General features: G+C 27.6%; 3 protein-coding genes across 16 annotated transcripts; all 3 read right to left on the reverse strand.

Annotated features, from left to right (window-relative positions):
* Nucleotides 1-222: 222 nt before the first annotated feature.
* Nucleotides 223-4,040, reverse strand: LOC127066944 (G patch domain-containing protein 1 homolog). The gene is made up of 4 exons (XM_051001262.1): nucleotides 3,527-4,040; nucleotides 3,079-3,457; nucleotides 2,741-2,971; nucleotides 223-2,670 (listed from the first exon to the last, which is right to left on the reverse strand). Exons 1-4 carry the CDS (start codon nucleotides 3,588-3,590, stop codon nucleotides 522-524), a joined length of 2,823 nt encoding a protein of 940 aa, XP_050857219.1. The 5' UTR covers nucleotides 3,591-4,040; the 3' UTR covers nucleotides 223-521.
* A 234-nt stretch (nucleotides 4,041-4,274) lies between these two features.
* On the reverse strand, nucleotides 4,275-8,494 carry LOC127066951 (GDNF-inducible zinc finger protein 1-like). 2 transcript variants are annotated; one of them, XM_051001288.1, is made up of 7 exons: nucleotides 6,563-8,494; nucleotides 6,363-6,412; nucleotides 6,024-6,211; nucleotides 5,756-5,932; nucleotides 5,235-5,700; nucleotides 5,061-5,105; nucleotides 4,275-4,731 (listed from the first exon to the last, which is right to left on the reverse strand). In XM_051001288.1, exons 3-7 carry the CDS (start codon nucleotides 6,204-6,206, stop codon nucleotides 4,340-4,342), a joined length of 1,263 nt encoding a protein of 420 aa, XP_050857245.1. In that variant the 5' UTR covers nucleotides 6,207-6,211; nucleotides 6,363-6,412; nucleotides 6,563-8,494; the 3' UTR covers nucleotides 4,275-4,339. The 2 variants fall into 2 exon arrangements, with proteins under 2 accessions (XP_050857245.1, XP_050857246.1); XM_051001289.1 differs by lacking the exons at nucleotides 6,363-6,412; nucleotides 6,563-8,494 and having other exon boundaries at nucleotides 6,024-6,321.
* A 152-nt stretch (nucleotides 8,495-8,646) lies between these two features.
* Nucleotides 8,647-15,571, reverse strand: LOC127066948 (RNA-binding protein 39). Of its 13 annotated transcripts, XM_051001285.1 has the most exons (10): nucleotides 15,409-15,509; nucleotides 15,258-15,331; nucleotides 14,936-15,009; nucleotides 12,220-12,284; nucleotides 10,856-11,200; nucleotides 10,345-10,552; nucleotides 9,986-10,252; nucleotides 9,733-9,908; nucleotides 9,433-9,603; nucleotides 8,647-9,084 (listed from the first exon to the last, which is right to left on the reverse strand). In XM_051001285.1, exons 3-10 carry the CDS (start codon nucleotides 14,951-14,953, stop codon nucleotides 8,787-8,789), a joined length of 1,548 nt encoding a protein of 515 aa, XP_050857242.1. In that variant the 5' UTR covers nucleotides 14,954-15,009; nucleotides 15,258-15,331; nucleotides 15,409-15,509; the 3' UTR covers nucleotides 8,647-8,786. The 13 variants fall into 13 exon arrangements, with proteins under 13 accessions (XP_050857242.1, XP_050857238.1, XP_050857236.1 ...); XM_051001281.1 differs by lacking the exon at nucleotides 14,936-15,009 and having other exon boundaries at nucleotides 15,409-15,571; XM_051001279.1 differs by lacking the exon at nucleotides 15,409-15,509 and adding an exon at nucleotides 12,687-12,782 and having other exon boundaries at nucleotides 10,856-12,284.
* Between the last annotated feature and the right edge of the window lie 298 nt (nucleotides 15,572-15,869).

Raw genomic sequence — 15,869 nt, forward strand, 5'->3', positions numbered from 1 at the left:
TAGGTAAATAAATTAAAATTAGGAGTGAATAAATTTGTATTATTAATCGTTCTCATATCTTAAGACATGTTAAAATAATTTTAAAAAATTTTAAATAAAATTAGCGTTATTTATTTTACATTAAAAAATTCAATGTAAAAAGTGGCAAAAATATTGTATTTAAACTGTTTTAAATTATATTAAAAGCAATATATATCTTTATTATAAAGATAGAAAATTACTTCATTATTTTTAGCAATTTTTCCGTTACTGTTTTAGAAACCTTCATCATTCAATAGAAAAGTGTATACTATTAAATTCATTAAATTACATTTTATAATCAGTTACATTATCATTTTATTTCTAAATAATATAAAGTTGTTCTATTTTCTAGATGCACATTGATAACATTCAACTCTACTGAAAAAAATTGATGTATTCTATATAACAAATATTCATATAATATTTAATATTTGACATATAACACATAAAAAAAGAAAGATAAAAGCTAAAAAGCCTTTAACTCTCTAAAAGTCATTTAATTAACGTTTATGCTTTTTGGATTTTCGCTTACTTTTTGAACTTTTGTGTTCTTTATGTTTATGTTTCTTTTTAACTTTTTTTGATTTCTTTGTCTTGTGTGATTCCACCCACTTTCCTTGAAATTCTTCTACGACTTTTGGTACTATGACACTTTTACAAATAGGCCTTGAAAATTCTATACTTCCAGTAGAATCTGTTAAAATATTTCCATCTTTAATCAATCTTGAAGGAAGTATCGGTCCATATACTTTTTCTGGTATTGGCATTTGTAGCATTTCACAGGTTTTATTTTCATAATTTTGTTCAATGGTAGTTTGTGGTTTTAATTGCAAATTCATTTCTTTTTCTTTGATATTACTCTCAATATCTTCTGTAGTGACATGTGTTTTTTTCACAAGATCTTCAAGATCCAATTTAGCAAAAATGCCTCTAGGTGGTGACATATTTCTTGATACATTAATATCATTTGAAGAATCACCAATCAACACTGACTTCACAACTTCGTTATCAATATTTTCTTCTGTCTCTGTTTCTGATTCTTCGCTACTACTGAGAAAAATTGCTCTAAAAAGATCTTTCTTTTGTTCTGAATTCTTTTTATAAGTTATACTCGTCTCTTTATCTTGAGATTTTTCAATGTCTGCCAAAATTTGATGTTGTTCTATATTTACTATATTATTTTCTTGATTAACAAATTCTTGTTCAGGATTGCATTTCAAAAATTTCATTGAAGGTACCTCATGGACTGTTTTGCCAAATATTTTTTCATACGAAGTTTCGAAATTTTTCATTTTTTCTGATATTATTTGTGGTTCATGATTTACAACAGAAGTCTTATAACATGTAGAAGAAGCAAGTGCATAATCTTTTATGAATTCATCTCCATATGAGGTAGATGCCTTATTATCTATGTCTTTGTCAATTGTGTCAGTTACTTTTAAAAATCTGGAGGATGCATCTAAATCTAATGAATTAAATACTGAAAACCTTGGTTTCTTCTCTGTTTTAGTTTGTGTACAACTATTTCGTGGTTCAGGAATATTAAATCTTTTACATACAATGCTTGTAGGTTGCCATTCAATTATTTCTCGAGTTAGTTTTCCAAACATTTCCATCTTGGCAGCTTCATCTTTTTGTTTTCCTAAACTATCAGTTATATTTATTATATATTTATTTGAGTTATTTCTATCATTATCATTACTTGATACTTGTTCAATTGATTTAGCTGCTTGTTTAAATTCAACAAGCTTTAGATCTTTTTCTGATTTAATCGTGGGAGATGATTGTATGTTATCAGATTTATATTTATCATTAGTTTTTAAACAAGTAAGAGATTGTTCAAATCGTCTTTGTTTATTTTGGTTATTAACTGATTCTACATTAGCGAATGAAGAACTATTTAAATGTCTTGGTATATTTAATAACCCAGAAGTGATTTGTTCTGTACCTGTAACACCACCACTGACAAATGTTTTTGTACTTAATTTGTTCACCCACATATTGTTCACTTGTGTTTTTGGTCTTTCAACTATTTTTTCACTATTTTCTGCCTTTTGATGTTCTAATGAATTCAATGATTCTGATATTAAATTAGCAACAGGCATAGAAATTACAGAATTTAATGCTTTTGTGGTTGTATCAAGTTGACTTTGCATTGCTGTATCAGTGAAATTAGTGTCTTGTAAGATTTTAGCTCTTTTTATAACATTAAGACTCTTCTTTTTTTCATTAATTGATTGATGTGGGATAGGTGGAAAAAATCGACTTTTTCTAGTAAGATGAATTGCATGATAGTTTTTCGGAAGACAAGGCAATGCAAAAGTCTTTCTATAATTTAATTTATCTTTTGCTTGTACAAATCCCTCTATACAATTGCTTCCATTGTCATTTAAAATATTATCCTTCGACCATCTTGTTTTATTTTTGCGTTCTGGTCCCAGTACAGAATCATATTGAGACATATCTTCTCTTTCATATATATCCTCATCATCTGCTTCAAAAGCACCAACTCCAAATGCATGTCCAAATATTGGAAGGATTTTATTGTTGCTTTGATAATTATATTCTTCATTAATTTGATTAGATAATATATTTTGCCTATTTAGTCCACTATATCCAATACCAAAGTAATTATCTTTTCCCTTAGACCTATAAAGTATAAGTGTCTAGAATAATAAAAACGGTAAAAAAACAAGAATAATTATAAAATTATATTTACTTAAAAGGCTCATAATCATCAGGAGCAAATGTAATATTAAGAGTTTCATCATCAGAATCAATGTTACTATCAATTTCTTTTTCTTCATTTTTAGGTAATGAACAGCCATATACTTTAATTCTTTCAATTTGTTGTTTTGCTTTAATCTTCTCTTTCTTTGTAATTCTATTTCCTATTCCTTGTCCTGGTTTCCATCCCATTTTTTTCAGGAGAGCGATACCAACTGTTTCTCTATAATTTTTACATCATATTGAAATAATAACATTTATGCAATAGTTTTGCTTATTTTTATTTGTATATCTTATACCTAATTGTAATCAATTGTAATAACCAATTACCTGACAGGTCTCAAAAGTTCTTTCAATACAGGATTGTACGACAGAGATCGATTGTTAATTATTTCAGTTCTCCCTCTTTTTGTACCTTTTTGTCCATGGTATTCATAGTCACTATTGGCTCTAATACCTTTTGGTGCTATGCCAAATATGCTTATATCTTCTTCATCCATAAAATCTTCTGGTTGTTGTTCGATTGTTTTTGCTTTACTACCTCTAGAGGATTTAAACTGCTGTGGTTTCCATCCATCACGTGTTCCAACAGTATTAAAATATCCTGCAGAAAAACCGCCGGTGAAAGCACCATGAAATCGACGTCTACCTTGCGCATCATATGCATACTGATCTTCTATTGTCACAGCTTTTTTCCTTGGTAAATTTTCTGTAAAATTCATTTAAAATTCAAGAGATATACATCCGATATATAAAAAATTAAAATCATTTATAATACCTTCATCTAAAGGTTCCAAAGGTATACCAAAAGTTGCATAATTTTCGTCCTCGGAATCACTCATTTCTTTTTTAAGTTCATATATAACACAATGTTTGAAGTTTATAATAATTAAATAAGAAATATTATTTAATCTTGAGTACACTTTTTAAACATAATATCATGGAGGTTATGGTGCACGTCAGTAATTCCAATTCAAATGTAGCTCCGCTGATACAGCACTAATACTAATGTATATTCACACATAGCTCGCGCGCATATATTGATCGATATCGACTTTTGCAAATGATTTAGATCATGTATACAAAATGGAACAAATAATCCAATTTTTATTTAGATAAACGATTTGTGTAATTATATAATTTCATATCAACGTTTTTTTTTCTATACAATACTAATATAGATTATATTAAAAGATAAATAGTAATGTTTTTAATAAAATTGTAATTTAGAAAAATATGTGTATGTGCGTGTGTGTGTGTATATATAATAGTTTATTTTCTTAAAAGTTATTACAGTAGAACTCTCATTATAAAATATCTTTGAAGAAACATTAAATTAAAACAAATGAATGTTTATGATAGTAGTCAAGAAATCAGAAAATGAAAGTCAAGAAATATGCATCAGATTTTATTTATATAAATTTATTACTATCAGATGTAACTTATTAAATATGGATATTCATGAATTGTTTGTAAAACTATATAATTGTTTAAATAACAATTGTAATAATTCATAATAACTAATATCTTGTAATATCTTAATAATTATTATTATTGTGGTATACAAAAATACTTGTAATCTTGTCCATTTCTAATTATTATTATTTACAAGTGATTTATTATGTTTGTCTCGTTTAGCATTATGATAAAGGTAAGAGTGTACACGCAAGCTGTTGCTGTTTTTATATTTATTGCCACAAAGCTTACATGTAAGACTTTCAAGTGGACCATGAATATAACGAACATGTAATTTTAGATTTTCTCTGCGTGTAAAATTACGAAGACACCAAGGACATGAATAAACCCGCATTAATTTACCCTTTTCCATATAGAATGTTGGTCTAATTTCTGAAACTAGACGCAGTGTTGTTTCCAGGGATAATGTACTATTAGGATCACCTTTTATATATCTATACTTTCCGCCACAATTAGCTGCATCATGTGTCAAGTTTTTACGTTCTTCTATCACCATACTAGTCAGACCTAATACATTTATACATATATTAGATAGAAAAATAATAATATTATGTAACAAGATTATTATCTGCAAGATTTTTCAATTAAAAAATAAGCTATTAAATTGATAGGAAATTAATTATTCTTAAATATATACTAAAGACTTGGAAACAATACGTGGTCGTACAATTGTTGAATATATTTACATTTAGTTTTTCTTTTTTTTATAATATGAAAAAAATAATGGAACTATTCTGTATTCAGGAATTTTTCATTCTTATTTTTTTCATAGCATTTTTAATTAGCATTGAAAATTTTCATAGTATTAATAATATACACCAAGTTGTAACACATACCAAGAGATTGATTAGCAGTTTTTAAATGCATATCTGATTCAGAATCTGAAACATTAAATAAAATTACTTTAAAATAAAACATTAAATAAATTAACTAATTCGTTTATTGCATTAAAACAATTATGTAGAATATAAATTTTAATTCCAGCATAATTGTAGGTGTTTTTCTATTACCTGATTTATGTACATTCTCAATATTACAAAATACTTCATTTAACATTTGTGATTTATACATTGCTTTTATATCCATATCATCCATATAATTTGAGGATTTGTATTGTATTGTTTTTGTGTGATTTATGTCAGAGGTACAATCGAATGGTTCCTTTGTAGTATCAATATTTTTATAAGTTTCGATAAATAATGTTCTTTGTGGACTATAATCTGTATGAGAAACTAATTTTTTGGGATAAGGAATTTCATTTGTTACATTTCTTTCCATAATACTGAAACTCTTTATTACAGAACTTGAAGGAAGAATTGTATTTTCTCTTTGTACCTTCTTACATTTTAAAGATTTTGTTAATTTCTCACACTGATAAATATCTTCTACGGAAGTAAGGTGATTTTCTCTATCTGTTTTTATATCAAAGTAGCAATCCATTTCTTGGATATTATTATCCAATATTCTGTCTTTTTTCTAAAACCAAAGAATAATAAATTTATTGCTGTGATTTCTAATCAAAATAACATACCTCATTTCTTTCTGTGGTTAACCCTTTTATCTGCAATATTTCTGCTACTTTTAAAAAATTGCCAATATCCTCTTGTTTAATATTAACTTCCCCTTGATACATGAATTGAAGCATAGCAGATAAATCACGATAATTGACATCTTTTAGTATTACAATTGGATGTTTACAAGAATTTTCCTATATCACAAATAGATTATCATGAAGATCTAAGGTGTAAATAATAATCAAGAAAAAAAGACTCATAAATATTTTTATAATAATGATTTACCTTGAAAAGTCTATTGAAATATGTACTACAAACTGATAATATCAACTTATGTGCCCTTAAAATTTTGCCTTCAGCTGTTAAAGTTACATCAACAAGTTGTTCATCAATTAATAAAGTATATAAACCAGAAGATAAATTTCTTGGGAAACTATTCCATATTAAAGAAAATTGTTCTCCAGACATTGTTGCTAAAATATAAAATAATAAAACTCTTTAAAAAAGATATAGTTACATAGATATCTAAATAATTTACTAATGAAAAAACAGAGTATTATATAATATAATTAATATAACAAATGATATTTAAAAAATTGTATGATCAAAAAACAAACGCAGTACCTTAAACAAATAATCCATAGAAAATATAAAGTACTTTGGAACTTGTTCTCCTGTTATGTATATATACATGTAAATATATGTATATATGATTTAAAGCATATAATAATTATAAACAATACATTACAGTAACATAGTTTTTACTCTCATTTGAAATATCCTTTTTAGAATTTAAAAATATCTGGTATTCTATTTATTGTTACCTTAAAGTAAAATTTGATAGGAAGACTAAATAAGAAGCAAACATTTTGTAGTATGCAATGGAAGTGTAAGTACAGTCACTACATAGTATGCCAATTTCGTTCGCGCCAAATTTAAAAGATGTATAATTTATATAGATTGTAAACTTAAAATTATAGATTTTAAAATAAATAATCAAATATTAATTAAATAAAAGCCACAACTTCGATATCGTAAACAAAATTTAACTACTTCTAAAAATATTTAGAAAAAAAATGTTAACGAGAAAATATCAAAGAACATCCAATATACAAAAAAAGTATGTTCTTTCCGTTTTCCGCTCTATACGTATATATTATTGGAAGTGCTTATGATTTTGTGTGATTACAAATTCAGATTTTTTTTATAACTACTAAATTGCTTCTTGTAGCATAAATAAAAAAATAAAGCTTATATATTTTTCATTGTAAAAAAAAAAGTATTAATAGATCCTTTAAAATTGAACTAGAAAAATATATAGATTTTTTTCATTATTCAATCATATTTCTGAATTATTTGAATATAATTATTAATATCTAATTATAATGAAACAGTAATTATCCTATAATATCTTATTGAACAAAACGAATATTGTTACCTTATAAAAATATAAAAAAATAAATAAAAACATTATTACAAGTAATACACATAATAAAATTTCTAAAGGGGTTATTTTTTCGTATTTTATATAAAGTTTTTATACTTGAAATTGTTGATACATTCAAAAAATATTGTTTCTATCAACATTTTTAACACGATATATATATGTACTTTATATTCGTGTAACCAAAACAAAAAAGTATTTTTATGAAATAAAAATGGTAATCAATCATTTGTAAACATTTTCTAACATTTTAAAGCGTGACCTTAATGAACCAAATGCTTTGGTTGTTACATATTTACATGAGTTACGTGATTTAGTTTTGGTGTAACTATATCACATAAATAAATAGTCTTTAATATTAACTTATCTAATTTTAACAGAACTCACTGTTTAATACATATCTGCATATATGTATATACTAAATTTAATAATGATTGAACATAAATACAAATAATTATATTGTATCATGATATATTCAAAAATATCTTTTCTGTTATCAAATTTAAATATATCTACCGAATAAAAAGAAGTTTTATTACTTATAACAATTGAATATGATTTAATAGTTTGTTTAAATAATGATACTAATACATAGTTTAATAATAATATATCAAAATGTATTTTATAAGGAAATCTAAAAAGAATTTATTATACATTTAATTTATGATTGTGATATGAGCGATAGAACATTAATTTTATATTTTTAAAATATATTGCATGTTTTCTTTTACATTTATGGATATCCATATAGAATTATACCATGTATAGAGAGTATTTACTGTATTTTTTCTATTTTAGTTGGTCATATAAAAATTGCAAGCACGCAATCTCGTAAAGGCAGATATTTTCACTATAAATTCTTAATACAGTAGATTTCTTATAAATTTTCCCAATAACTTACTTTACTTTTTTTTTTCCCTAAATCTATATCCAATTATTCTTCGTTAGTTAACATATATACGTGGGTGTATACATATACACGCACTAAATACACACGTCATTATATATCATTATTCACACAATTGACACGACATTCTGAAAATCTCCAAAAATGATGTTCTATAATCACATTGTACTTCCATAAACTTTTAACCAGAATACTATACATTGATTATGTTTATCGCTTTTAATAACTGTTTCAAAATAATTTTTCTAACTAATTATCTGCTATCATCGGGGCGTAATATGGTGAGACAATTGGTGTTATACAACGTCACATTGTGTTGAGTTTTAAATTTAAATGCTATATTTCCAGATTAACGCAATAATACGTACAAGTTTTGTATTAGATCCTATTACTCTGTACACAGCTGTTGCTAGTAACAAAATAAAGAGAATAAACAAAGAAATAGGGCCCTTATATATTGTGATTTTCTAAAATATGAGAAATATTGTTGTGCACAAAAATATTATACAATTAAACACAAATGATACTTAATTTAATATACTTAATATTAAAAAACGTTGTTCTTTTTTTTTTCTTTTTTTTTAAGGGAAAGAGGAAAAGGATACTTTTTTAAGGGAAAGAGGAGGAGGATACCAGCACAATCATTGTAATGCTACAAAAAATGTACAACATTTTAAATGGTCTGATTCATTTGAGATCATATTCCTCGTCGAGGTGCAGTTGGGACTAATAATTGAATAGCAGTCATAGCATCTGGGAAGAGAGAATGATAATTTACAACCGGTACATAAGCAGCGGTTATAACTCGACCAGCAAACCATCGGCCATGTAATGAATTGACCGCAGCAACTGCCGTTGCTATTGACGGGCATTTAACATAAACATTTCCTTGTGGAGAAGCTTGATCCACATATACGTGTAGTACACCGCCATGCTTATTGCATTCTTCTATTACATCATCACGTATTTCTTTTGCCCAATTTGGATTTGTTTCGCTGTAACAAAATCATATTACATTAGACCCTTTTTTGTTTTCTTTTCTTTTCTTTCCACATATAATGTTTTAAAAATTAGATAAACACATTCATATTCATATAATCGTTTTAATGTTCGATTACCATTTTGCCACTAACATGTGCTATATTCATGTAGCGATATAAAAATGGTATTACTATTTTATTTCGCATATTTGTTCCTCCAATAAAAGAATAAATGCTTACACTGGATCTACTTATATATGCTTCGTGCAATTACTGAACTTCGTTAAATTACTTTTTACTTGTACTTCAACTTGTATACATTTTTGACATATTATTTAATGTAAAATAATGCAATATACTTACTTTTGTGGGTCGAACATGTTTGAAAGCATAAAACATTGTGTCGCAATTGGTGGGGCAGCTTGTGGTGGTGGTGGTGGAGCAGAAATAACAGGTGCCATATTTAAAGCATTTGCTGCTGCAGGAGGAATTTCAAGACCAGTACCTTCGGCCAATTTGAACATCAATTGTAATCTGCGAAACAAGCATTGGATAATATAATTAAACGTATATACATATTTATGAAAATAATGAGATAAATTAATGTAATTAAATATATTCAATGCTAAATACACACACACGCGCACTTCGCTATATATTTACCTGCCAGTTGCACCAAGGTCAATACCACTTCGATCTAATTCATCTGTGTCCAAAAGTGAGGGACCCTGAATTAAGTCTGTACGTTCCGTAACATTTCCAACTTTCATTGGTCTACCAGCTAGTTCAAAACCATTTAATTGCTCTAAGGCTTTCTTAGCATCATCTGCATTCCTAAACTGTAAATATATTTATAATAGTTAATTAATAAAAATTGATATAAATTTATTACACAATTGTGTACACATAAACTTACCGTCAAAAAACCATAACCTTTACTTCTACCAGTTTCAGGATCCATAATTAATTGAATATTATCAATTTTTCCAAAGGGTTCAAAAATCCCACGAAGCATTTCTTCCGTTATATTAAAGTGAAGAGAACCTACATATAATCTCATAGGTCCAGTTTGCCCTTTAGGCATTAAATTTGGCATAGAATTACCCATGCGATTTTTCTCTGCTTGAGTGTGTTGTACTACTATAGGAACACCAAGTAACTTTTGGCCTGATAGTCCAAGCGCCTAAATAAACATCATAAAAAATGTTCTAAACATCAAACAATCAAATCAAATAAACAAAAAAGTTAATAAAACTATCTAAAAAAACAGCTTACAAGTGTAACGCTCTCGGGATCTTTAAATTCGACATACGCAATCCCTTTGAATCGTCTGGTCTTGTTACATGTAATGAGCCTGACATCTTGAACTTTGCCAACACTAGAGAAAAATTCTTCTAAGTCACGTGCACGTATTCGTTGACTAAGCTGCATACAGAATACTGTACGAGCATCTCGCTCTTCAGGCGTCAACTCGTCGTTTCTGCTAAAACATAAAGCAGTATTCTATCATACTGTATTTCTCTTTTAAGGGGCTATATATAAATTCAGATTTTGTTTTCAGAAACGATCGGTGTATAATACATAATACAATAAAGCGAATACTCAAAGTACTTATGAGTAAAAAAATTCGTTTTATTTTCATTAATTGTTTCTGAAAAAAATTCCGAATTTCGATATTTTCTCGGGCTTCTAAGTGAATATAATTCATTAATAATTGTAAATATTTTTATACGTACTATATATGAGAATATATATTTATTCTAAACGAGTATAATTATATACTTACATTCCAAGAGGGCTAACACCTTTACCAAAAGATGGTCGAGCTCTTGGTAATGTAATTGGAGTAAGAGATCTTTTTCTTCTTCTGTCTCTGTCTCTTCGATCTCGGTCTCTATCGCCATCTCTGTCTCTGTCACGATCACGTCGATCTCTCGATCGCGATCTTCGTCTGCGTTCGCGATCACGATCGCGGTCACGATCTCTATCCCGGTCCCTCTCGCGATCTCTGTCCCTATCCCTGTCTCTGTCCCTATCCCTGTCCCTGTCCCTGTCTCTGTCACGATCGCGGCGGTCTTTATCTCGACGATCGCGAGATCGTGAACGGGAACGAGATCGATGTTTGCTCTTTCTAAAAAAAGAAACATAAGAATTAGCGATAGAAATATAACATTCAAACATGATTTTAATAAAAACATGTTTTCGAACGATATTAGGTATTATTTTTTTACTATCCTCCTGCCAAATCATCTCAATTTATGTATTAATAAAGATATTTTAATTCAATAGAGAAGAAATAAAACACGCTTATGATACTAGATGAGAATAAATTTTACATATATAAATTTTATTTCTTATAGAAAATGTTTAATTTGTCCATAATAAAAGACACCATGTAATGTATTATAGAAAAAAAATCGATTAATAGGATAGAATAAAAAATCTGGTAACTTTATACACATATTTCCACATTGTTGAAGAAATGATACAGTGTTTCCATTCAAAAAGATAATATTTTTTGTGAAAATGTTCATGAATTGCTACATTTAATTACATTATTGATAATAAAATCCTTAAAAAGCTTATAAGATTCACTTTTTTCTTTATTTCTTTTTTTTTTCTTTTAATTCTAATACAAATGACCACTTACTGTAAATAAATTTGTTATCTTCTATTATTCTTGGTCCTATGTACTTACCATTCAGAAGTCTAACCTTTGGAATTATCAAAATAACCAGCATTTACACTAATTGAATGGAGTCTATAACAAAGAGAATATAACTTCAAATGGCCATTGCAAAGACAAGTTTATATTCATCTTTAATATTGCATTAATTAAACTTGTGATCTGCTGAATAATTTGTGTTAAAAAGAATACATTTTTTCACTTTTACTATAATAATTTTTAAAACAACCTATTAATTTTGCATGCTGCATAAAAACTTATATTGTCAAGATGTGCTAATTGGCCATCTTAAAGAATTGATGTTAAAAGTAATATATATAAAAAGAAAAGAATATTTCTGTACCGTAGATAATATAATAGAGTATTAAGAAAATTAGTATAAAAGTAAAAATGATGATAATAATGATAATAATAATGATGATAATAATAACTGTAATGATAAAAAATAAATTTTTAAAACTCACCCAGATGATTTGCGACTAGACTCATTTTCCTTGGAGGACTTGTCTTTGGAGGAGGAGTCCTGCTCCTACGAACAGCAAACAGTTGAATGCCATGCCAGCCAGCCGATGTGGCAGGGTCGCGCGAACAAGGGGACAAAAAGCAAATCATTGAACGTTAGTAGGTTTCATAATAATGAGTTTTATGCATGTTCAACATTTTGAATTTAAACAGCAGCTATAAAAACTTAAATATAACATTAAGTTGACTTTGCTAGTTATGAACACGTTGATATTTCTCCCTTGAGCACTAAATTTTCGAGTATAGAGATGATTGCCGGATGGTGGTATAACTCTTGTGCTCTTTTGTCTTTTCCAGGCAGACTTTACTGGTCTCAGGGGGCTGAGATAGGGGAATAGCAATAGAGAACAAGAGAGACGGGGCGAGCTTAGTGTCGCGAGTCGTCGCATAACACCTTGCTCAGACTTACCAATCGTTTTATCGGGTTTTAGGAAAGCATTGCAATCTTGGGTTGAGCATGCCTTGGTCTTAAACTACCAATGGCCAACCACACATCCTTTTTCTTCTGTAAAAGAGAGCCCTCATCAAAGACAGTACGTTTTTAATGTAACACGTGATGTGAACCCTAATTGCTAGCCTAAAGCCCTTGCATGCTTACAATAATAGCTACTCCACGATGAAATATAATGATTAATGGTCATTCCTGCGTTACACTCTTATCATATTGATAGATTAATATTAAAAAATATTTTAGGTGATGAAGATATTAAAATAAAATGTATATAACTTATAGAGAATTTTAGAATTGAAAATAAGACCTTTGTGTACATTGTTTTTTAAAAAGACGATAACATTTTCATGAATGCATATTTTCTGAAAACATGTTTATGTGTGTATTACTCTATGTTTTACACTTTTCATTACGCACCAGTTTACCATGTGTTTATGTCTCAGTGTACAAGGTAATATTATAATGAAATAAATTTATAGTACCAAGACCACATTGTATGTGTATTCACATGTGCACAATGGTATTTTTGACAAACATAAATAACGCTCATTTGCTAGGAAGTATATTATTAAGGTTAGATAAAATACAAGAAAAAATGAACGGTATAAAAAGAGCTAAACAATAATTTTTATTCATTAAAAATAGATCTCCTTTTGTTTATGTTAAAATTCTTTAATTTTTTTCAAAAATATATTATTTCAAAATGAAATGAATATCATAAATTAATTTACTATTACTTTGTTGTATTATATTATTTAATCATAGTGTTTTATAGATTATTTATTATTATAATTTAAATAATCTCTTCTACTTTTTTTATAAATATCACATATAATAAAAGAATAAAACTTTTTTGGATGATAATGTATATATAGCTTTTATCAGTAAATACATGTTTCAGATATATTTATGATTATGATTACTATATACATCAGAAAATTTATCAAATCCTACAAGATAACTTTATTATGTGAATACACTTCTTTTGTTTTTATCAAATACAGAATATTGTGGTATGGTATATTGCATAATATATATTATAATAGCACATAGTTTCCTTATACAAGGAGCAATAATCAATGATAATGAACATAATGTATATAACAATTTCTTCAAATAATTATGTTGTTAGCAATCAATATCTTTTAAGTGTTTTTATAAAAAACAAAGATAAGTCTCTATTTACTTTCATTAAAGAACAACGATATTAAACTGAAACTAAAAAACAATGTTATTCTCATATCTTTTAATTAGAATGTTTTGTTTTCATAGGGATGTAAGTAATTTATGATTGATAAATTATTAAATATTTGTAACTATCTGGTGCATAAATAATGAAATGTGAGATGTAAAAAAATATTTTTATACGAAAGAAAAGAGAAGAGAAAAAAAGAAAGAGAAAGAGAAAGAGAAAAAAGAGAAAAAGAAATTTCCATACTAATAGAAGTAAGGCATTTACTACTATACAACAATTACACCATAATGAATATATAGTGATTCAATATTCCATTGAAATTTCTTAGCATTACTGATACGACATATACACCTTGCTTCAATGAGCATGTTAGTGTTATTTATAAAATTTCATTTAAGTGTTTCTGCAATACTGTCATTAATAAAAATGAATTTGTCATTTCTTGTTATTTAGTGTTATTCATTTAAATTTCATAAAAATACAAGAAAAAAGGTGACAGAGAATAAAAACCATTTTCCTACAGCACTGCTTTCCTTAAATAAGACCTAATACTTCAACTAAAATATCAATGATATTTTATACTGTAATCAACTGTTGTATGTTCATAGATAATCATATAGATGAATAATAAGAACTATAGCAATAACATATGAAAATAAAGAAAAAACAATAAATATTAAATAAAATATGTTTCAAGGAAAATAGATATCCACCTATTGAAGTAAAAGATTGTTTCTATACCAGTGCCTGTTCAATATAAGTCGCATATCATAAAATATAATCACTTTATAAAAATCTAATATGTTAATATTTATAATATATTTATACATTTTGGAAAAATAGGTTTATAATGTTATATATAATCATTGAAATCATTTCCAATCTTCCTTTCCTGAAATGCAGTACTTGACCATAGCGATACTATCTACATCCTAATTATTAAAAAATTATGTTTCATCAAAATAAAATAAAAGAAGTAGAGAATGATGTTAGTGATGACTTTTCTTAATACCTCGTATTTCAAGTGCATTCTAGGAACTCGCTGCCGAACATCCTACGAGCGCGAGGGTACATGTTACGTACCATCTATAAGTACAAAAAATGGAGGTATTGATCAATAGAATGGTATCAGACAAGGATGTACTTTGTTCTACATGTATATATTGAGAGGAGGAGGATATTTTTTTTATCTTAACAGACGACGAATACGCTCAAAATACGAACGCACCGTACTGCATCAACACAATTAAATTATAGGAGAAGAACAAATCGGGAACTCGAACACAAGAATACAAAATAAAATACCACAAAGCCTCAGAATAATGTATTCTTACCCCTTTTCTATATGGTGCTTCCAGCATCGCTTCGACATCCAATTCCTCCGCCATTGCGCGAGTTGGAGAATTTTCTGAAATTCCACGCATTAGCACACGACAAATAAATATACGCGAGTCGAAAGAACTATTTTAGAATTATAAAACGTACGGTTTATAACGATTTATATATAATTTAAAAGATTTAGATTTTTTTAATTGTAATACAAAAACAAGTGCAACGCACAATACCGCGATCGTACGTAAGATGGCCAAAAGAAAATGGACGATATCGCAAGAACTACGACTAATCGCTATTTTACCGGAAGTGACGTATACATGTATGTACCCACAAAAATACTACGTCTATGAGCAAAAAGATATCAGAACGTGGTCGTTGTTGAATTTTTCTTGATATACCTAACAATGCATCATCTGCGGAAATGGTTATTTGGTTGGCTAATAACAAAAAGTGATCATTTGAATCTAATGAAATTATATTTTGATAAAACATTTAATAGAAAATTGAACAATAAAAATGATTGTATAATTTCGAAAGAAATGAAATTTATTTTGATTGATTATATGAAATCGAATACAAGAAATAATTTAACAATTACCGAGGTCTTGAAG

This window comes from Vespula vulgaris, chromosome 10 (assembly GCF_905475345.1).
Source record: "Vespula vulgaris chromosome 10, iyVesVulg1.1, whole genome shotgun sequence".
NCBI classification, from domain to species: Eukaryota; Metazoa; Arthropoda; class Insecta; order Hymenoptera; family Vespidae; genus Vespula; species Vespula vulgaris.

Excerpts from the sequence above, each read along its gene's own strand:
- LOC127066951 (XM_051001288.1), bottom strand. The coding sequence starts at position 6,206 with ATGTCTGGAGAACAATTTTCTTTAATATGGAATAGTTTCCCAAGAAAT. Across the intron at positions 5,933-6,023 it reads ATTTCAATAGACTTTTCAAG|GAAAATTCTTGTAAACATCC; the intron begins GTAAATCATTAT and ends TTTGTGATATAG. Across the intron at positions 5,106-5,234 it reads TGAGAATGTACATAAATCAG|ATTCTGAATCAGATATGCAT; the intron begins GTAATAGAAAAA and ends TTAATGTTTCAG.
- LOC127066948 (XM_051001271.1), bottom strand. The coding sequence starts at position 15,347 with ATGCGTGGAATTTCAGAAAATTCTCCAACTCGCGCAATGGCGGAGGAA. Across the intron at positions 9,909-9,985 it reads AAGGTTATGGTTTTTTGACG|TTTAGGAATGCAGATGATGC; the intron begins GTAAGTTTATGT and ends ATATATTTACAG. Across the intron at positions 9,604-9,732 it reads GACCTTGGTGCAACTGGCAG|ATTACAATTGATGTTCAAAT; the intron begins GTAAATATATAG and ends CTTGTTTCGCAG.
- LOC127066944 (XM_051001262.1), bottom strand. The coding sequence starts at position 3,590 with ATGAGTGATTCCGAGGACGAAAATTATGCAACTTTTGGTATACCTTTG. Across the intron at positions 3,458-3,526 it reads TTTGGAACCTTTAGATGAAG|AAAATTTACCAAGGAAAAAA; the intron begins GTATTATAAATG and ends TGAATTTTACAG. Across the intron at positions 2,671-2,740 it reads GATGATTATGAGCCTTTTAA|GTCTAAGGGAAAAGATAATT; the intron begins GTAAATATAATT and ends TATACTTTATAG.